Below are 22,338 nucleotides of genomic sequence, written 5' to 3'. Positions count from 1 at the left end.
ACGAAGCGAAAATGAGCGTAAGGAGAGCAATAAGAGAGATTTTCAATGATTTTCAAAGTAAGACGTTGTCAACCGACCTGAGTAAAAACCCTAAGAGATTTTTGTCGTATGTGAAATCAGTAAATGGGTCAAAATCATCTATTCATTCTCTCAGCGACCACACTGGCACGGAAACGGAAGATAACAGAGGGAAAGCCGAAATACTGAATTTGGTCTTCCGAAGTTGTTTCACCGCGGAAAATCGTAACACTGTCCCTCCTTACAATCGTCGTACGAACATCGAAATGGGAGATATTGGGATAATCTATCGCTGAACTGAAAAGCAGCTCCAATCGCTTAGTAGCGAAAAGGCTTCAGGACCAGATGAGATACCTGTAAGATTCTATAAAGATTATGCGAAAAAACTTGCTCCCCTTCCGGCAGTAATTTATCGTGAATCGCTTGAGCAACGAAAGGTACCTAACGACTGGAAAAAAGCGCAGATCATTCCTGTTTTTAAGAAAGGCCGTAAGACAGATCCTCCTATATTGTTGACGTCAATCTGTTGTAGAATTATGGAACATGTTTTATGCTCAAGAATTATGACTTTTTGGTAAATGAACATCTCCTCTATAAAAATCAACATGGATTCCGCAAACAGAGATCCTGCGAAACTCAGCTCGCTCTGTTCCTCCATGAGATTCACAGGGCATTGGACGACGGCGCTCAGATTGATGCCGTATTCCTTGATTTCAGTAAGGCATTTGACATCGTCACGCGTTGCGGTTTAATGAAAAAAAAAATACGAGCTTACGGAGTATCGGAGCAGACCTGCGATTGGATTCAAGTACCACAGGGAAGTATGATAGGACTGTTGCTGTTTACAATACATATAAATGATCTAGTAGAAAGCGTTGGGTGCTCTTTAAGGCAATACGCAGATGATGCAGTTGTCTATACAAAAGTAGCATCGCCATAAGATAGTAATAATTTGTAGAACGACCTGCAGAGAAATGATGAATGGTGCAGGCTCTGGCAGTTGTCCCTGAACGTAAATAAATGCAACATATTGCGCATACATAGGAAAAGAAATCCACTAATGTACAGATACACTATTGATGACAAACAACTGGACACAGCGTCTGCCGTAAAATATCTAGGCGTAACTATCCAGAGCGACTATATAAACCAGATAGTGGGAAAAGCAGACACCAGACTCAGATTCATCGAAGAATCTTAAGGAAATGTAACTCATCCACGAAAGAAGTGGCTTATAAGGCGCTTGCTCGCCCGATTCTGGAGTATTGTTCATCTATCTGAGATCCCTATCAGATAGGACAGATAGAGGAGATAGAGAAGATCCAACGAAGAGCGGCGCGTTTCGTCATGGGATCGTTTAGCTGGCGAGAGAGCGTTACGGAGATGCTTAACGAATTTCACTAGCAGACGTTACAAGAGAGGCGTTGTGCATCACGGAGAATTTTACTATTGAAATTTCGGGACAGCATTTTTCAGGAGGAGTCGGACAACATATTGATTCCCCCCACATACATTTCGCGTATTGACCACGAGCATAAAATTCGAGAAATTAGAACCAATACAAAAGCTTACAAACAATCATCCTTCCCACGCCCTATTCGCGAGTAGAACAGGGTTGGAGGGATCAGATAGTAGTACCGAAAGTACCCTCCGCCACACACCATTAGGTGGCTTGCGAGTGTGATGTAGATGTAAAAATGCCATAACCCGAGTTCCAAGAAAATTCACTCAATGGAAGAGGGGTCAAAATAAGCGAACACGTGTGTCGGCTTGCCCCTAGATATTCGACAATTTCTGCGAAAACGACGGTCAAAGTTTTAGAGGTGCTCTATATGCCTCTTGAGCGAGCAGATACACTGAAGCGCAAAAGAAACTGGTATAGGCATGCGTATTCAAACACAGAGATATGTAAACAGGCAGAATACGGCCTATATAAGAAATGTGTCTGGCGCAGTTGCTAGATCGGTTTCTGCTGCTACAATGGCAGATTATCAAGGTGTGAGTTTGAACGTGATGTTATAGTCGGCGCATGAGCGATGGGACACAGCATCTCCGAAGTAGCGATGAAGTGGGGATTTTCCAGTACGACAATTTCACGAGTGGTACCGTGAATACCAGGAATCCGACAAAAAATAAAATCTCCGACATCGCTACGGCCGAAAAAAGATCCTGCAAGAACGGAACCAACGACGACTGAAGAGAATCGTTCAACGTGACAGCCGGCCGGAGTGGCCGAGCGGTTCTAGGCGCTTCAGTCTGGAACCGTGCGACCGCTACGGTCGCAGGTTCGAATTCTGCCTCGGGCATGGATGTGTGTGATGTCCTTAGGTTAGTTAGGTTTAAGTAGTTCTAAGTTCTAGGCGACTGATGACCTCAGAATGTAAGTCCCATAGTGCTCAGATCCATTTGAACCATTTTTTTTCAGCGTGACAGAACAACAATTCTTCCGCAAGTTGCTGCAGATTTCAGTGTTGGGCCATCAACAAGTGTCAGCGAGCGAACCATTCGACGAAACATCATCGATATGGGCTTTCCGAACCGAAGGCCCACTCGTGTACCGTTCATGACTGCACTGCACGAAGCTTTACGCCTCGCCTGGGCCCGTTAACACCGACATTGGACTGTTGATGGCTGGAAAGATGTTGCCTGGTCGGACGCGTCTCGTTTCAAACTCTATCGAGCGGATCGACACGTACGGTTATGGAGACAAGCTCATGAATCTATATCGCTAGGGGACTGTTCAAGCTGGTGGAGGCTCTGTGATGCAGTGGGGCGTGTGCAGTTGGAGTGATATGGGACACCTGATACATCTAGATACGACTCTGGTAGGAGACACATCCGTAAGCATTCTGTCTGATCACCTGCGTCCATTATGTCCATTGTGCATTCCGACGGACTGGGTAAATACCAGCAGGAAAATGCGACATCCCATACGTCCAGAATTGCTACAGAGTAGCTCCAGGAACACTCTTCTGAGTTTAAAAACTTCCGCTGACCACCAAACTCCCAAGACATGAACATTATTGAGCATATCTGGGATGCCTTGCAACCTGCTGTTCAGAAGAGATCTCCACTCCCTCATACTCTTACGGATTTATGGACAGCCCTGGAGGAGTCATGGTTTCACTTCCCTCTAGCGCTATTTCAGACATTAATCGAGTCCGTGCACGTCGTGTTGCGGTGCTTCTGCGTGCTCGCGGGGGAACTTACTCGATATTAGGTAGGTGTACCAGTGTTTTTGGCTCTTCAGTGTATGTTGGTTGAAAGTCTGTAATATTTCAATGTTGTCTAACATCATGATGTCAACCAACACAAATTTGTTAAATTTATATGCTGCTCCCAACTGATTACCTTCTGTTCATACTTTCATCTGCCTTTTAACTCTTTAGTTGCTTCACAAATATTCAAGTACAGGCTGAGATGGAACTCTTAAGCTAGGTTTTGTATTTGCAACGGCGTCTCTGTCTTACACAATGGAAGCTCTTTATAGAGAGCCGACAAATTTACTTCATATTTTAATAATTACTATAGAACTGGTTGGCAGTAGTACCTTTGGGAGCAGCGTCTACAGCAGGTCTCCAGTCTTCACGTCTACCTGACTTCGTTATTTCTGCATAGGAGTTGCAGACGGCATTTCTTACTGTCTGATTTACACCGGGCTTTTGCCGTTCCACTTCGAGGAGACATCACTGGTTGGGTAGTCACTTGTTCTACGTGTTCTCTTCAGGTTTACTCTCCTTAGTTTTGCGCTCTCGACCAGGTTGTCATTTTGATCGCTGCTGTGGCTATTAATTTCGTTTTGATTCTGGTTATAGCGGGCCGCTCGCGCTGGTGTGTGTGTGTGTGTGGGGGGGGGGGGGGGGGGGGTGCGTGTGTGTGAATTCCTAATGTACCAAACTGCTGAGGTCATCAGTCCCTAAACTTACACACTGCTTAAACTAACTTACGCTAAAGCCGTCGGCACACGGACCGTGCATTCGAACGTTGAGCGTTGAGCGTGCCGAGTTTCTGACGTCATAGCGTGGAATAGCACGTTCGGGAGTCTTTCCGTACGTGCAGAGCAATATCGGGCATGTCAGATATTGTGAGCGTGCGTCTGAGCATTGACCAATGAGATGGCACAACGTCACCTACGTCACACGCACGCCGTCTCCCTTCAGCAGAGAGTTGTGAGGCGCCATATTGGCATTCATTTCAAGCCTATATGTATATATATGCCGTTTCTGAGCACCAGCAAATTGAGAATCACTGGAGAACTCGTTGTTAGTTGTGTGATTCGTTCCAATAAAATAATGAGAAACATCATATTCGTGGCAAAAGAATTTTTGTAACTCGTGTATTATGAGAGTAGGCTATTTGAAGGCAGCGACACACTGAAGATCCACCAAAAACGCATTGTCCTTGGTACAATTAGTTATAATTAAATTTCAATTAGTAACATAATTATCTACGATTAACGTTTTTAGCAAAGCATAATGATTCCTTGTCGGGGCGGTGGTTCGTGTCCTAACACTTCCAATTTTTTTCCTAAAATTCGCGTATTTATTAGGTTCTGATACTTTATTATTACTCTAATATAAGTATATCCTATAATGTTTGATGTTATGTAAATATATATTCACCTTTTTTTGACTTTGTTCGATTGACTTAATCCACAGGACAATTTGCGCTACTTGTATAAAAATATTTTACTCCTTTTTCTTTTACGCTTCGTTATTCACATGTTACAATGATTCTGCTACTGGGTAGAAACAGTGATCAAGTAAGACTAACCTTGGGGTTTTAATAAAATGTGGGAATGATGAAATAATGTTTATCTTATGCGGAGAAGTATTCCAAATTTGTACTGTACTGTTTGTAATGGAACTTTTATAAGCCTATGTCCTTATTGATTGTACACGGTACTTTCCTTTTCGTGGACGATGGAGGAAATGTGCGTTTTAATAGAGCTAATGTGGGAATTTTACGCGCGCCCGATGAGTAAACAGTGTGATTTACGGACTATAAACATCCTTCAACTGCCTCTGAAGTGCGTTGCGATCACGTATACCACGTTGGGGCCCACGTACCGTACGCACAGGTCGCATCGTTCCTGAGCGTTCAACAGCACGTTAACTTGGCGCGCTCAACGTTAACGTTCGACAGCACGTTCCGTGTGCAGACGGCTTAAGAACAACACACACACCCGTGCCCGAGAGAGGACTCGAACCTCCGGCGGGAGGGGACGCGCAATCCGTGACATGGCGCCTCAAACCACGCTACTCCGCGCGGCGATTCTGGTTATTACTGTGGCTGTTATTCTAGTGCGTAGGTATTCTGAAAATCGGGTCTTGAGTGAGGAGTGGGAGATTAAGTTTTTTTTTTCTTTTTGTTCACAGTTCTGATGAAAAATCTCTTTCCGGCAGCAGCAATGTCGGAGGTTTGATCTGTTACCGGATTCGGTACCTCGGTGATGCTGTGTCCCGTCACTTATGCGCCGACTATAACACCACGTCCAAACTCACTTAAATCTTGATAACCTGCCATTGTAACAGCAGTAACCGACCTAACAACTGCGCCAGACACTTGCCCGACATAGGCGTTGCAGACCGCAGCGCCATATTACGCCTGTTTACATATCTATCTCAATACACATGCCTATACCAGTTTCTTTGGCTCTTCAGTGTATTTATGACTGTGGGCTTCTTCGCAGTACTTCTCTACAGTCTGAAGTTAGGAGCACCTACTGCTTGATTACTGTCATCCAGTGCCTCAATAGAATTGTACTGCAAAACATTACGAAGGTGCACAATTCAGTTCACCAGTTAGTTCTTGAGTGATTCCTGAGAAAACCCGAAAAAAGGGTTTTTCACAGTTTTTTCGCCGCCAACAACGGATATCTAAATAACTAACCACAGAAAATTTCTCAGATTTTAACATAAGTGCCATTCTCTAGAAGTGCCATCTTCCCGTTTTCAAAAATCTTTATCCATTATCGAGAAACATCCAAAAAACAAAGTTTCTTAGTACGAAAACGAGCCACAATTTCCAGCACGGCTGTGCACTGCAGATGGCTTAAGTTTTTACAATATATTCCGAAGATCCCAACTTCGGACAACCTTGAAAATTTTCCGAGATACAGAGGCTCACGTACACGTAAAATCCGGTTTGAGGCGTAAACGTAGTTTATTACGTGCGGAGCACGAAGAAATATGCTGCAGGGTGGCTCCGTTATCATCAGAAGGCTTCTGGAAACTCCATGTTGTAGTACTGAGGTACTTGCAGACGTTTTGTGCACGTAAAATACAGTTTAAGGTATAAAATTAGTTTTGGATTATTTTCGTTTCACCTAAGTAAACTATAAATATTTTGTTGAGTCATAAACTTCTTTTCATATGAGCGACATGCTCTGCTGTTGCACAGAAAATAAGGGGACCAGCGGAAAAATGCTCCTATCGAAGCACAAAAAAGGGAAACATGCTCCTATTTAAAAGACTCTGCCTGAGAAGTGTGGTACCAGCTGTCTCATTCTATCTTCCTCAGTACCTTTAAAAATTTTCCCAAAAATTGTAGCATGCGAACATATTCGCGTTTTTTATGTTAAGGTAGAAGAAGACAGTAGTAGTGGGAAAGAGACGAAGAGGTATAAACACTGGAAGTGGTTATGGTAGAGAAAGAACGAAGGAGACAATGGCAGTGAGGGAAAGGGAGGGACACAGTGGCAGTGGAACATATTAGCAGTGAGAGAATAGTGCTGGGAAAAGAGTGAAGGATACTGTGCCAGTGGGAGAGAAATAAGGAGAAGAAGAAAGTGGAAGTGGTTGAGAGCTAGTGGTAATGAAAGACAGAGTCTATGCCAATGGCAACGAAGAAGAGAGGTAAAGTGACAGCGAAGTGAGACAGCAGCAGAGGGAAGGAGTGGATGAAGTAGCAGCAGTAAGAGAGAGCAAGAGGGAGACAATGACAATAAGAGGAGACAGCAGAAGTAGGACAGAACGAAGGAGACTGTGGCTATGAGACAGTAAGAGTTAGACAAAAAGAGACAGTGGCAAAGTGTTGGGCTAAATTGAGTGAGTGAGAATGAGAGAATGGGAGTGGATTAGTATGAGCGGCTTACAGTGATGGACGAGTGGATGTGAACGAGTTACAGTTAGGGACCTTATGGGAGTGAGAGGTGAACTGCATGTTAAAAAGAGTGCGAATATGTTCGCATACCAAAATTTTTTGCCAAATTTTTAAAGGCGCTGAGGAAAGTAGAATGAGGCAGCTGGTACCATACTTTCCAGGCAGAGTCTAAACAGGAGCATATTTGCCTTTTTTGTGCTCAGATAAGAGCATTTTTCCGATGGTTGTAATAAAACAATTTCATACTTTGGTTGCTTATGCAGGCAGTCTTAGTCACCCTGATGAACGCCGGCTGCTATTGGTAGTTTAAACGTGATTACACACTCAGAAGGAATTTAGTGAAACGCATATTGGATGGAACATTTTCAAAACTTGTTTTATTATTATAGGCAGCGCTGGCAGGCCCCAACACTTGTACAATTGCACCATGCACGCATTAGAACAATGAGCTCATCCTTCCCAACAAGTGTTCAGAACTGTGTATGGAAAGGGAGTTTATTGTCTCTTCATATTTCCAATATAAATTTAATTTATCTTAAATTACACTAGCGTAGTAACAGGTACTTATGTAATGCACAGCGAACAATTATGTAGTCAAAGTATTTTTAATCGTTATTGTTATTACAGCACTACTGCAGAAACAGTTCTGCTAGACATACCCAAATACATTCGTTTACCGGACAAACTTTCCCACAGTCGGTGCAAATTGGCTGTCGTTTTATAGCTGATGCTCCACAATAGTGATTCGGGTCGGTTCGACGGCCTACCCTAGTCAGGCCTTCTCATTTCTTTTTTTTTGGCTTGTCCTGTACACAAGCTGAACATTAATAAAACCGATGAACTGCAGGGACGGATTCCTGACTGGAAATGAAGGAAAAAAGGTCCTATGAACATGTTCCATGTGCGTTGCAGCTGTGGTGGGCTCAGCGTACTGTAAGCAGCAAAACAGTCCGGCATTCTTGTCGGGAACAAGCCGAGATGGTGTTCCTGTATAGCCAATCAGATGGAAATGGTCGAGAGGCAGCACGGCTATATCACATCATACAACATTTCAGGCCCCTGTTAGGCGTTTGTGTGATCATGGGTCTTTTTCAGAAAGACGAGCGTGCACGAGGGCGGGAGAATGTGCTTACACCAGATCTGGAGGACCAGCTTCTACAGGATATTGAAACGAACCCTGGTATAAACTCCAGGCAAGTGGCCCGCCAACGTGGTTTAAGCCAACGGTTGTGTGTATCCTGCATGACAACCGCTACTATACCTATCACCTGCAGTGCGCGCAAGGAATATTATCAGCGGATTTCCCTCTACGGGAAGGATTTTGTAGGTGATTTTTGCAACAGACTGTCATAATTATAGGATTTTTGTCAGCAGTCCTCTTTACCGATGAAACAACTTTTACCAGAACTTGCATCATCAGTCTGCATAATCGTCATCTGTTGGCAACAGACAATCCTCAGGCAATGGTTGAGGCCTCTCATCAGAATCGGTTCATCATCAATGTGTGGGCAGGGATTCTTGATGACCACATAAATTTCTCAACGCCTTGACATACCTGGACTTTCTATGGAATACTGTGCCTGGGCTATTTGAGAATGTGCCTTTGGCAATACGACACTTATGTGGTTTCTGCATGACGAAGCAACTCCCAGTTTCCGCGGTACTGTTCGCCGACACCTCAACAACATCATCCTCAGACGCTGGACAGGATGCGTAGGCCCTGTAGTATCGGATGCTAGATCAACGGACTTAAACTCTTTGGATTTTAACCTCTTGGGGCTTTCCAGGTTACACCAGCTAGGACCAATCAACAAGAATGGTATTATATCCTTCTCTCTTTACAGGAACCGCAAGAATGACGAATTTTGTCTAAACTGCACCACCACGAGCCAAGGATAGGCTCGTCTTTTCAGCTTCAGCGTCAGCGTCAACCTCTTGGGGCATCTGAAAAGCGTATGCTGAACCAGTTCCTCATGTGCAGACCTTTCGTGTTCACGATATCTGAAACAGTATTCAATGAGAGGTAGAACGTGCAAAAGAGTGTGGCAGTCCATGACGTCACGTGTGAACGCATGCATTGCATCCCGTGGAGGCCACTGTCAACATCTGTGACGTGGATGCGATGCAGCACTGTACTGTGTTCCGAGACAATTTGTTGTCGTTGCACGCATACCGTCCATTTCTGGACATGTGTTCGTAGGACCTCTTCTCGTCCATTTCCAGTTAGGAATCCGCCCCTCCTGTTTGCCGGTTTCATTAATTTTCACCCCATATAACGACAATTTGGTGAAGCGCAGTAAGACAGCTGGAATTCCGTTGGAGGTGGAGGCCCCTCGTGGTCAGCAGCCAGTGGTCTCAGTACGGGGGAAGAGGCTTGGCCCCAAGGCCCGCTTGAGAGAGCGCAGTGCCTGCTGGTGGTGGTCGCTGTCGGCTGCCTGGTGCCACTGTACGCACGAGCGGGTGTCCATCAAAAAGCGTAGGTGGCGCGGCAGCGCCGAGCGTTCCAGGGGCTCCAGTTCCAGCAGGATGATGAACTCGCGCTGCGACGGGTCCAGCGTGCGGTGGTGCGCCAGGTCCATCTCCCACATGCACCACTGAAACAACCAGCGTACACTCATGACTTCTCCATTAACCTGCTAGTAAAAAGGTGCATTTCATACCAAGTTCTTAACAATACACTCCGTCAATCGCATACGCATATGGAGGCTGTCATCAACATGAGGGTTGCTCCGAACATCACAGTGCTTTACTAGCATGGTACCATTAGAGGTGGTATGCCACTGCCGCCGTGCGAGCTGCATTTACGAGACAAAACATAATGACCACTGCCAACCACGAAATTAAATGCTGCCTGGTGGCACTGTAGCCACATGGAGCGATAAGAAAATTATATAAGCGGAGTCCAGACGAATGGGGAATCATTCTACATCTACATCTGCATGACAACTCTCCAATTCACACTTGAGTGCCTGGGAGAGCCTTCTTCGAACCACCTTCACACTATTCCTCTGCCATTTAACTCTCTAACAGCACATGGGAAAAATGAACACTTTAATCTTGAGCTCTGAGTTCTTTTATTTAACTATGACGATCGTTTGTCCCTGAGTGCGCTGGCGGCAATAAAATATTTTCACATTCAGCAGAGAAAGTTGGTGACTGAAATTTCTTGAGAATATCTAGCCTTTGTTTCAATGACTGCCATCAAGCCGTCAAACTTTCTGCCCTACTTCGCGATTATAGTAAACGAGCTGCCCTTCGTTGAGTTTTTTCGATATACTCCGTCAGTCCTATTTGGTAAGGATTCCATACAGCACAGCAATACTCTAGCAGAGGACGAACAAGTGTAGTGTAGACCGGCTATTTAGTAGACTAAGCGTTCTGCCAATAAAACGTAATCTTTGATTTGCCTCCTCCACAACATTATCTATGCTATCGTTCCAATTTAAGCAGTTCGTAAAAGTAATTCCTAGGTATTTAGTCGAATTGAGAGCCTTTAAATTTGCGTGATTTGTCGTGTACCTGAAATTTAACGAATAGCCTCATATTTTTATTTTCTGCGAGACAGCTGCCACTTTTCGCATCATGCAGATATCGTGTCTAAGTCGTTTTACAATTGGTGTTGATCTCTTGGGGACTTTATTACACGAGCTGCTCGGATTGTCTCCTAAATCGCTTATGTAGATTACGAACAGCATAGGGCCTTTAAAACTTCTTTGGTGAAAGCAGGATATGACTTCTGATTTAGGCGACGATTTTCCATCCATTACTATGCACATTGACCTTTCTGACAGCAAATCATGAATCCAGCCGCACAACTGGAGCGATACTTCATAGGCATGCAATTTGATGTTATGTCTGGTGTGAAAAACGGTGTCAAAAACCTTCTGGGAATCTGCAAGTATGGAACCAATTTGAGATCCCCTGTCGATATCACCCATTACTTCGTGCGAATAAAGAGCTAGTTGTATTTTCTTAATCCGTCCTGACAGTGTGTCAATAGACCGTTACTTTCAAGATAATTCATAATGTTCGAACACGGTATATGTTCCAAAATCGTACTGCAAATCAACGTTAGTCATATGGATCTGTAATTCAGCGGATTCCTTCTGTTTCCTTTCTTGAGTATTGGTTTGCCCTGTGCAACTTCCTAGTCTGCTGGTACGGATCTTTCTTCGAGCGAGTGGTTGTATACGAATGCTATGTATAGGGGTATTGTATCTGCTTACTTTAAAATGAACCTTGGTGGCATGCCACGCGGACCGGAAGACTTGCTTTTATGTTTTAAGGTACATCACTGCACCGAGGATAACTGCTTCAAGTTACTCATGTTGGCAGATGTTCTCGATTCGAATTCTTTAATATTTACTTCGTCCTCTTTTGTGATGGAATTTCGGAGAACTGTGTTTAAGAAGTCCGCTTCTGTACCGCTGTCATCAGTAAGATTACCACTGGAATGGCCTAATGAAGGTATTGATTGTGTCTTGCCGCTGGTGTACTTCAAATAGCACCAGAGTCTCTTTTTCTGTCAGATTTAGATACAGAGTCGATATGGGTCCCGAATGGAGAAATCTACTAATGAAGCGACTATAAAAAAAAAAAACACATACTTTTACGACCCGGCATCTGGGAGTGAGTACTTCCTAAAAGATGGTCAGTTCTTAGCGTGCTACTGTCGTCAGCATCTATCAAAAGTGGTGGAAATACGGTGAAAACAAGACTAAGCGGCAAGATGTCTGACGACCATGCCTCACTAGAGAACGCGGAGGTCGGAGGTTAGCCTGTTCTGCAAAGTACGAGTGGCGGCGATCTGAGGCGGATCTGACGACAGAGCGCACTGCTGCTGCTGGCGTAATTGTTTCAGAGCACGCCGTTCAGCGCACATTGTTGATCCCGCAGCATACGGCACCTACGTGTTCCCGTGTTGAACCAACGACATCGACAATTACACAGTGCAAAATTCCGAAATACTTGAGGCTAAAAGTCACAAATTAAAAAAAAAAAGAAAGAATACGAGTGCAGTGTACACAGGACCATCGACAGTGGACCCTGGATCAAAGGAAATCCAGCTGAACAACTGCTCAAAATATGCATTGCACCTCACACGCAGGACAACGGGGACAGTATTGTATTACATGTCCGCCCTCGTGGTCTCGCGGTAGCGTTCTCGCATGCCGAGCACGGGGACCCGGGTTCGATTCCTGGCGGGGTCAGGGATTTTTCCTGCCTCGAGATGACTGGGTGTTGTTTTGTCGTCTTCATCATCATCATTCATCCCCATTACGGTCGGAGGAAGGCAACGGCAAACCACCTCCATTAGGACCTTGCCTAGTAAAGTTACGTTGTGCAAGACGCGACAGTTGGCTGCGACTGCGACGCTGCCCCCTCCTCTTTCCCCACCATGGCAGACGGCGACACGGCCGCAACACGACTGGAGTCGTCGCCGTTTCCCAAGCTCCGGTCGGCGGCGGCGGATTCAAATACATAAGAAAAATAAGAATTTCGATTTTCTTGCTGTAAAAAATACTGTATGTTAATGCAACAAAGTTACATCGGCTCCCAGAGTTAGTTTTTCGATACAGATTCTCCTTTTACTTCAAAAAATTGAAAAGTATCTCTTCCGGTTTTGCGTGTTTTTTTCGCTGTATATTACTTCTCAATCAATTGTGAGGAAAGTAAAAGGCACAAAAAATTGATGTTTGCGTATCTTACAGTTTCACATCACAGCTTGATAATGAGGTGTCTATTTTTCCGATATTCGTCACAGTTATCCCGATACTTAATTTACAAGTAACCTACTGCATAAAATTTGAATTGTGTACAGGGAAAAATGTGGTCGCTGGCTACTTTACGTATGGTTCACGTTAGGTCATACATCGTTGCCGATGAAAAGAAGCTAACATATCGAAATTATTTTTTAAGTTGAGATCAGATTGATATCGATCTCCGTTTCCGAGATTTGGGCTCATATATCTCCGGGAGCGTCGCGACTAGCCGGCAGTTCTGTCGACGCGCAACGAGAATCGTGTGGTCATCACACGATAGAGAATGCATTTGTTTTGTTTCGCTGACACATTTGGACCTACTGAAACCATTTTATGTCATATTCCTCCGGTATGAGTTACTAATATTTCTCCATATGCTCTTGACAATTTCATTTAAAATGCCACGAAACGTAGGTTTCTTAAAGCCAAGTGATCAAGCAGAACCCATTTTCTTGGTTTTGCTGAGGCATCTGAACCTGTTCCAAGCTTTCTTTCTCGTTTATTTCTCTGATACGAGTCCCGAATATTCCTCCATCTGTTTTTGCACATTTCACCTAAAATTCCAATGAAACATAAGTTTATTAACAATAAGCGCACGCTAGCTTCATTGCATTGTTTCAAGTTCTTGACAACAAGATAGGGTTACACCTTAAACATCTCTAGAATTTTGATTCTGAACGTCTACAGTATACACTGGCAGAAATGTGGAAGAAATAATGTCCATGCTTGTTCACAAAATTTCCCCAGATTATACTTGTCAGTTTCTCCTATGCAGAAACTTTTGGAACAAGCTAAGGCAACTTTCATAGCCGACTGAATCTTTATTCCCATCGAAATGATCTTCCATATTCTTGTATTCTGACAGCATACATCGTTATGGATGACATCAACATTTAATCTTGCCAAGCTGCACTCAAAAGATGACTCCAGGATTTACAAAAGACGAATTTCAATTGTGAACTGTGTCAGACCAGAAGGGCCTTGTAAAACAGTAGTGCACTTTTGGCACAAGTTTTTTGAGCACCATCTTCTACCAATGAATTGAAGTGAATGTGACAAATTACTTATTGCAGCATACTGTTTGCGCAATCTGTTGAGAAACGCCTTCCTCAAAAACGAACATCTATTGATTACAGAAAGCTGTACAACAATCTGGTGGTGGTTTTTTACAACTAGAAGGTATCATCAAGACACCAATGTACCGTTTACTTTCAAAGTGAAGGCATTGTAAAATGTAACTTTCTCGTTGTACTTTAGATTGTTCATTTTATAATGTATTTGCCGTTTTCAATTTTTATCGTCACAAAAAAGAGTAATGCGAAAATTGACCTTCAAGTTCATTTTCATCATTCTAATTCTACATCTGCATGGATCATACTGATTTTCATAACAGGCCTGAAAAATTTGCATTAATGGGAAAATATTATATATTTCACTCACCTGCCAGTTTCAACTGTGCACCAATTTCTTCCCAAATTCTGTCTCTGAACATAGTGTCTCTATATTTAGGGTTCTTCAAATCGAAAAGGCAAGGATGTTGCGAGACCAGCTCACAGAGCATCACATCCTGTGAGTGGCTCATTTCAGTTTTCCTTGACTGGCTCGACATCTTTCTCGCAGCCGTACGTCTTTGTGTCGTGCGACTTCCGTCGCAACACTGCTCACTGGTGCAGTGCTGCGACAGCTGCCGCAACAGTCGCGCGACGCATCCCAAACTCGAACTGCGCATGCGCCAGCGGACAACTTCTGACGTCACGTAGCGACCCGTCGCAGTCGCTAGTGTGCGTCGCGTCTTGGACAACGTACCTTAAGGCGGTGCGGGTCTCCCGCATCGTTCTCCTACGCTCTGTAAAGAAGCATGGGACTTCATTTCATTCATTTTCATTGTGTTATATGAGGCGATCAAAAAATTTCCATTTGAGGGCGTTGCTGCACCGCGTATGCAATTTAGGGTGACTCCGATGCAGAATATAAGCACCAACATGTACGAAAGGGATTAGTGTGGTATTCGTATCTTGTGGACGAGCGTGCAGTAAATGTGAAAACGTGAACTATTTCCAAATGCATCCAAACAGGACCGACGTGCCGTTATTCTTTTCTTGGCTGTCAAAGGACAAACACCAGCAGACATCAATCGGAGAATGAAGAGTGTGTGTGGGGGTACCATGTTTGTCGAAAACCACCAAAAGAATGGTGCGCCAAGGGGTGCTACTGCTTCACGAAAACGCACATTCCCATATCGCAAATGTCGTAACGTAGAAGTTGCGCCAGTTCGAGTGGGAGCACCCGCGCTATGGTTCTGAACTCTCTCTATCCGATTATCACGTCTTCAGTCACTTAAAAAAGGTCTTGAAGGGTCTCCTCAAACGAGGTTGGGTAGCAGGCAGTTACGGACTTAATCACGCAGCAGGACACGGTGGGATGATTTCCTCACTACTCACGGCGATTTTACCTGACTGGTATGCCGATTCTAGAGTGTACGGCCTTAGAACGGAAACTTGGCGTCATTTACATGAGCTTCCGAGAGACATGTGGTAGTAATCGGAGGTAAGGTAACGCGATAGCTGTGGAATACGTGAACATTATAGCGGACCAACTGCACCTCTTCATGCTAGATATTTTCCCCAATGGCGGTGGCATCTTTCCGCAAGATAAATGTCTGTGTCACGACGCCAGAATCGTGCTGCAGTGGTTTGAGGAGCATGATAGTGACTACCGAATTCGACTGATCTGAACCCGATGGAACATGTCTGGGATGCGATCGGTCGTCAGCTCAACGTCCACAAACTACAGACGCGTAATTTTTGGGACTACGTGACCAGTGTAGAGACATCTGGCGACACACTCCTCTGGAAACTTCTGGAGGACCTGTCGAATCGTTGATATACTGTACGTTCCAAAGGCGAATCAATACGTTATTGGACAACTGGTTACAATTTTTTTGACTCGTCAGTATATTAGCTGACTCACCAGCCAGTTATGGGAGTGTTTCAGTTTAATGTGGTCACCGAGCCACGTTGCAGCTACGCATTTTTATATTAAGAACCATTGTCAGAGATGAAAGAAGTAATAAGTGACTCATGAAAATCGTAGGACTGACTGGAGATCGAACGTGAGACCTTTGGATCCCTTGTACCGATAATTATACAAATACAGTTTCACATACAGTAACCTTTAATATTCTTGTTTAGGGTATACTGACATAGAATTAAAAGAAAAATAGTTTCTATCCTCTGGTTCTGACCACGAGGTTTGCTTGTTTGTACACCGTCCAGTCACATTAATATGACCACTAATCAAATGCCTGAATAATAAACTTTTGATGTGCGGACTGCTGAAAAACGTGCAGGAAGAGAGTCAGTGAAGCTCTGGAAGGTGCCAACATGGATGTGCACCCATACCCACTCCAGTAGCGTGGCCAGCTGCGCTAGGTTTCTCGGGTGAGAATCCATGGCGCGAACAGCCTGATCAAAGTGGTCTCACCGATTTTCGATTGGTTTTTAATCCGGGGAGTTTGGTGGCCAAGAGAGTGCGGTGAACTCATCCTGGTGCTCTTCGAACCGCGCACGTTAACTACGAGCTGTGTAACACATTGCAGTACCCTGCTGGTAAATAGCATCGTGCCGAAGAAAAATAAATTGCACGTAGAGGTGGATATGATCCCCGACGACAGATGCATACTTGTGTTGATTCATAGTTGCTTCCAGAATGATGATATCGCTCAGGGAATGACAGGAAAACATCCCCCAGACCATAACGCTCTCTCCTCTGGTCTGGACCCTTCCAGCGATTGCTGCATGGTATTTTCTTTCAGACGATTCACCCCGTACACGCCGTCACCTGTCATCTGAAACGGCCGCCTGTCGCCACTCATTGGACGTCCAGAGGCGCTTTTAGCGCGCAGATTCCAGCCTTCCGCACGATGAACAGCAGTCAGCATGGTTCCATGAACCAGGCGCCCACTGCAGAGGCCGATACGGACCAAAGTTCGCTGAACGGTCGTTGACGGGACTATTCGCCCGCACACATTTCTGCAGCCGCCGTTCACCTCTGTCATCTATATATGACGATGGTATCTGTTCTTTCGGACATGTGCGAAAGAACAGATATCATCGGTGACCATGCAGATCTCTTAGAATGAAATGATTATTAAATCAAGACCTTAAGCTGTCACAGGCTTTGATATACATCAACGGGGACAGTTGAAAATGTGTGCCCCGACCGGGACTCGAACCCGGGATCTCCTGCTTACATGGCAGACGCTCTGTCCATCTCAGCCACCGAGGGCACAGAGGATAATGCGACTGGAGGGGCTCATCCCTAGCACGCTCCCCGTGAGACCCACATTCCCAACATAGTGTCTACACACTACATTCGTAGTGCCCCTGCCCATTACACTCATTACTCGCGGCAGACAATCTTACCGAATCCCGTAAGAGTTCGGGCAATGCGTGTGCATCCAGCACAGAAGAAGAAGGTCAATGGCCGGTTAGCCTTAACTATATACGAAGATGGTATCTGTTCTGGGCACTACGAATGTAGTGTGTGGACATTAAGTTAGAAATGTAGGTCTCACGGGGAGCGTGCAAGGGATAAATCCCTGCAGTGGCACTATCCTCTGTGCCCTCGGTGGCTCAGATAGATAGAGCGTCTACCATGTAAGCCGGAGATACCGGGTTCCAGTTCCGGTCGGGGCACACATTTTCAACTGTCCCCACTGATGTATATCAACACGTGACGACAGCTTAGGGTCTTGATTTAATTATCATTTCTGTCATTTATGGCCCGTGCTGCACCACAGATGCCTCTGCGCCAGTTTTGGTTAGCGCCATTTTGCCACGCACGTTATACGTTAACCACGGTGGCAAGCGAACGGCTTACAAAATTAGCCGTTTCAGAAATGCTTCCACTCTTGGCCCGAAAGCAAATGATTATGCCTGTTTGGACGTCAGGTAGATCGCTCCGTGTTCGCATTAACAAAACCATCGCACTGTTTTCTCGTCCCCATGACACGTTGTATAACCCCTTGCTGCCACCTGCCGTCTGTGAGTGGTTGAGGTCGAACATAGCCGGTGGTCACCTGTGGACTGGACCGTGTATGACCCCTCTGCCCCACTATCAGCATGTCTGGCATTCGGCTGGTTCTACAATATGCCCAAATCGAGCAGCCTGATCTTCCTTTAGGGACAGAGAATCTAAGTTACATCAAAATGTTTTGTGGACACACAATGCCATCATGGGTTATCTTTACGTGTGTGCACATTTTCATACACATACAACATTTCGAAAAGCTCCATTAGCATCAGACATACATCATTCACATGTACTGGTGAGAAAATTCGTGCCATAGCGCAAAGGAGAAATGCATAAACATCGTTCTTTTTCCAAAATGAGTAAAACAGCTACAGAAGCCGCCGTAATGTGGGAGGAATTGTAAGGAAGAAACGTCGTGAGTAGAATATGTGTTCGGACGCTTTCTGAAACGGAGTGTTAACTGTGCCAGTTTCGGATCGACCGTCAACAACTATATTAAGAGACAACATGCAACAACGTCAAGAGATGCTGACCAAAAACCGGCAGCTGTCTTTGTGATTGATGTGAATGGAACTCGGCAGTACAAGAAACGATCGCAGATTGTAACAGCGGATGGATGAGTAGCACTACAAGTTATATTGTAGTTACTGCTGCGTGATAACAGTTGGTGAGTAGGTGTACCGTGTAAAATTACCTCCTCTTTTTGAGGTACAGAAGCCAACGCGCAATACAGGCAACCCTACTTATCACACGTCATTAGGTACGGAGCTTAGCAGAGGCGCAAGCACACCACAGTTGGAAGAAGCGAAGATTAGGGTTTAACGTCCCGTCGTCATCGACGTCAAGACGGAGCACACACTCAGAATGTTTTAATGATCATGGGAGGAAACTGGCTGTGCCCTTTCAGAGGAAGCTTCCCGGTACTTCCCTGGGGCGACTTAGGGAAATAAGGGGAAACCTAAATAACGATGGCCGGGCGCGAATTTCAACCCTCGTCCTCCCGAATGGGAATCCAGTGTCCCTCTATTGGACTGTCGAAGCGCGAGAACCTTCCGCTGAACTGATCTGTCGTGATTCACGTTAGTAGTCGCCACTGAAGGGGTACAAGTACGAAGAAACGACAATGACAGACATAAAGATTATTAAGTACCGCCGATCACTGCACCCCCGCCCCCTACTTGTCCAGTATGGGAGACATGACCTCAGTTCCCTGGAATGCCTTCGACCGAGATCTGTGTGCATTAGATCCAGCTCCAACTGATCTTCGTAGGTAAAGGCGAAAATTGTGCATCAGGGATATGGAAAGTTTGTCAAAACCTCTACTGTTTCGTGGACTGCATGATGCAATAAGTCACCACTCTAATCAGGTCGATAGGAGAAACTACACGCAGTTAGGTGCGGTGTCTCTAATTCAATTACTCATGAGTGTACCATTGCACCATTGATGGCTGTCCTGTGCTTGATAGCGTCGTGTGTCAAGGGTCACTGGCCTGCCCCTGCGTGTGGGTAACATGCACTGGTATTGGTACTTTTCAGGATCGTTTGGGTGTGAGGTGTGCTGGACTTCTCATTGATATACTAGTCCCCTTTTTCCTTTTCTGGAAAAATTACTCCCAAAGCTATGCAATGTATGGTACCAAAATGTTATCGTCTTTCTGAGCTTAACATCTCTGATATCAGCTGATAGCGTGTGTAGTGTTGCATTATGAAACCACGTACGTATAGTGTGTGCAGCGACTGGGAGTCAGAAATGGACAGTGTGACCTTTTACATTATACATTATACATTATACATTATACATTGTTAAAGCAGACAAACGTGTGGTTCCTGAAAAGTGGCAACAGCCTCTTCAGTAGTTGCAGGGACAACAGTGTGGATGATTGACTGATCTGGCATTGTAACATTAATCAAAACGGCCTTGCTGTGCTGGTACTGCGAACGGCTGAAAGCAAGGGGAAACTACAGCCGTAATTTTCCACTTGGGTAAAATATTCCGGAGGTAAACTAGTCCCCCATTCGGATCTCCGGGCGGGGACTACTCAGGAGGACGTCGTTATCAGGAGAAAGAAAACTGGCGTTCTACGGATCGGAACGTGGAATGTCAGATCCCTTAATCGGGCAGGTAGGTTAGAAAAATTAAAAAGGGAAATGGATAGGTTAAAGCTAGATATAGTGGGAATTGCTGAAGTTCAGTGACAGGAGGGACAAGACTTCTCGTCAGGTGAATACAGAGTTATAAATACCAAATCAAATGGGGGTGATGCAAGAGTAGGTTTAATAATGAATAAAAAATAGGAGTGCGGATAAGCTACTACAAACAACATAGTGAACGCATTATTGTGGCCAAGATAGACACGAAGCCCACGCTTACCACATTGGTACAAGTTTATTATGCCAACTAGCTCCGCAGATAACGAAAAGATTGATGAAAATTATGATGAGATGAAAGAAATTATTCAGATAGTGAAGGAATATGAAAATATAATAGTCATGGGGGACTGGCATTCGATAGTAGCAAAAGGAAGAGAAGGAAAAGTAGTACGTGAATATGGAATGGGGGTAAGGAATGAAAGAGGAAGCCGCCTGGTAGAATTTTGCACAGAGCGTAACTTAATCATAGATAACACTTGGTTTGAGAATCATGAAAGAGGGTTTTATACGTGGAAGAGGCCTGGAGACACTGGACGGTTTCAGATAGATTATATAATGGTAAAACAGAGATTTAGGAACCACGTTTTAAATTGTAAGGCATTTCCAGGGGCAGATGTGGACTCTGATCACAATCTATTGCTTATGAACTGTACATTAAAATTGAAGAAACTGCAAAAAGGTGGAAATTTAAGGAGATGGGACCTGGATAAATTGAAAGAACTAGAGGTTGTAGAGAATTTCAGAGAGAGCATTAAGGGATGATTGACAAGAACGGGATAAAAAGATAAGTAGAAGAAGAATGGGTAGCTTTGAGAGATGAAATAGTGAAGGCAGCAGAGGATCAAGTAGGTAAAAAGACGAGGTCTCGTAGAAATCCTTGGGTAGAGATATATGGGTAGGGCTCTGGCTCTGAGCACTATGGGACTTAACATCTATGGTCATCAGTCCCCTAGAACGTAGAACTACTTAAACCTAACTAACCTAAGGACAGCACACAACACCCAGCCATCACGAGGCAGAGAAAATCCTTGACCCCGCCAGGAATCGAACCCGGGAACCCGGGCTTGGGATATATGGGTAGCTTTGAGAGATGAAATAGTGAAAGCAGCAGAGGATCAAGTAGGTAAAAAGACGAGGTCTCGTAGAAATCCTTGGGTAAAGGTATATGGGTAGCTTTGAGAGATAAAATAGTGAAGGCAGCAGAGGATCAAGTACATCTATCTACATTGATACTCCGCAAGCCACCCAACGGTGTGTGGCGGAGGGCACTTTACGTGCCACTGTCATTACCTCCCTTTCCTGTTCCAGTCGCGTATGGTTCGCGGGAAGAACGACTGTCTGAAAGCCTCCGTGTGCGCTCTAATCTCTCTAATTTTACATTCGTGATCTCCTCGGGAGGTATAAGTAGGGGTAAGCAATATATTCGATACCTCATCCAGAAACGCACCCTCTCGAAACCTGGCGAGCAAGCTACACCGCGATGCAGAGCGCCTCTCTTGCAGAGTCTGCCACTTGAGTTTATTAAACATCTCCGTAACGCTATCACGGTTACCAAATAACCCTGTGACGGAACGCGCCGCTCTTCTTTGGATCTTCTCTATCTCCTCCGTCAGACCGATCTGGTACGGATCCCACACTGATGAGCAATACTCAAGTATAGGTCGAACGAGTGATTTGTAAGCCACCTCCTTTGTTGATGGACTACATTTTCTAAGCACTCTCCCAATGAATCTCAACCTGGTACCCGCCTTACCAACAATTAATTTTATATGACCATTCCACTTCAAATCGTTCCGCACGCATACTCCCAGATATTTTACAGAAGTAACTGCTACCAGTGTTTGTTCCGCTATCATATAATCATACAATAAAGGATACTTCTTTCTATGTATTCGCAATACATTACATTTGTCTATGTTAAGGGTCGGTTGCCACTCCCTGCACCAAGTGCCTATCCGCTGCAGATCTTCCTGCATTTCGCTACAATTTTCTAATGCTGCAACTTCTCTGTATACTACAGCATCATCCGCGAAAAGCCGCATGGAACTTCCGACACTATCTACTAGGTCATTTATATATATTGTGAAAAGCAATGGTCCCATAACACTCCCCTGCGGCACGCCAGAGGTTACTTTAACGTCTGTAGACGTCTCTCCATTGATAACAACATGCTGTGTTCTGTTTGCTAAAAACTCTTCAATCCAGCCACACAGCTGGTCTGATATATTCCGTAGGCTCTTACTTTGTTTATCAGGCGACAGTGCGGAAC

At 44.7% G+C, this 22,338-nt stretch overlaps 1 protein-coding gene across 1 annotated transcript in view; it reads right to left on the bottom strand.

Moving 5' to 3' along the window:
• Nucleotides 1-7,472: 7,472 nt before the first annotated feature.
• LOC124776637 (toll-like receptor 2 type-2) overlaps nucleotides 7,473-22,338 on the bottom strand; it is a 109,840-nt gene continuing 94,974 nt past the window's right edge. The window contains exon 6 of the mRNA XM_047251726.1: nucleotides 7,473-9,716. Within this exon, the coding sequence (XP_047107682.1) occupies nucleotides 9,462-9,716 (255 nt within the window). The 3' untranslated portion in view covers nucleotides 7,473-9,461. The remainder of the gene's footprint in view (nucleotides 9,717-22,338) is intronic.

Source organism: Schistocerca piceifrons, chromosome 2 (genome assembly GCF_021461385.2).
Source record: "Schistocerca piceifrons isolate TAMUIC-IGC-003096 chromosome 2, iqSchPice1.1, whole genome shotgun sequence".
Taxonomy (NCBI): domain Eukaryota; kingdom Metazoa; phylum Arthropoda; class Insecta; order Orthoptera; family Acrididae; genus Schistocerca; species Schistocerca piceifrons.
This window is presented reverse-complemented; position numbering and strand designations above follow the sequence as displayed.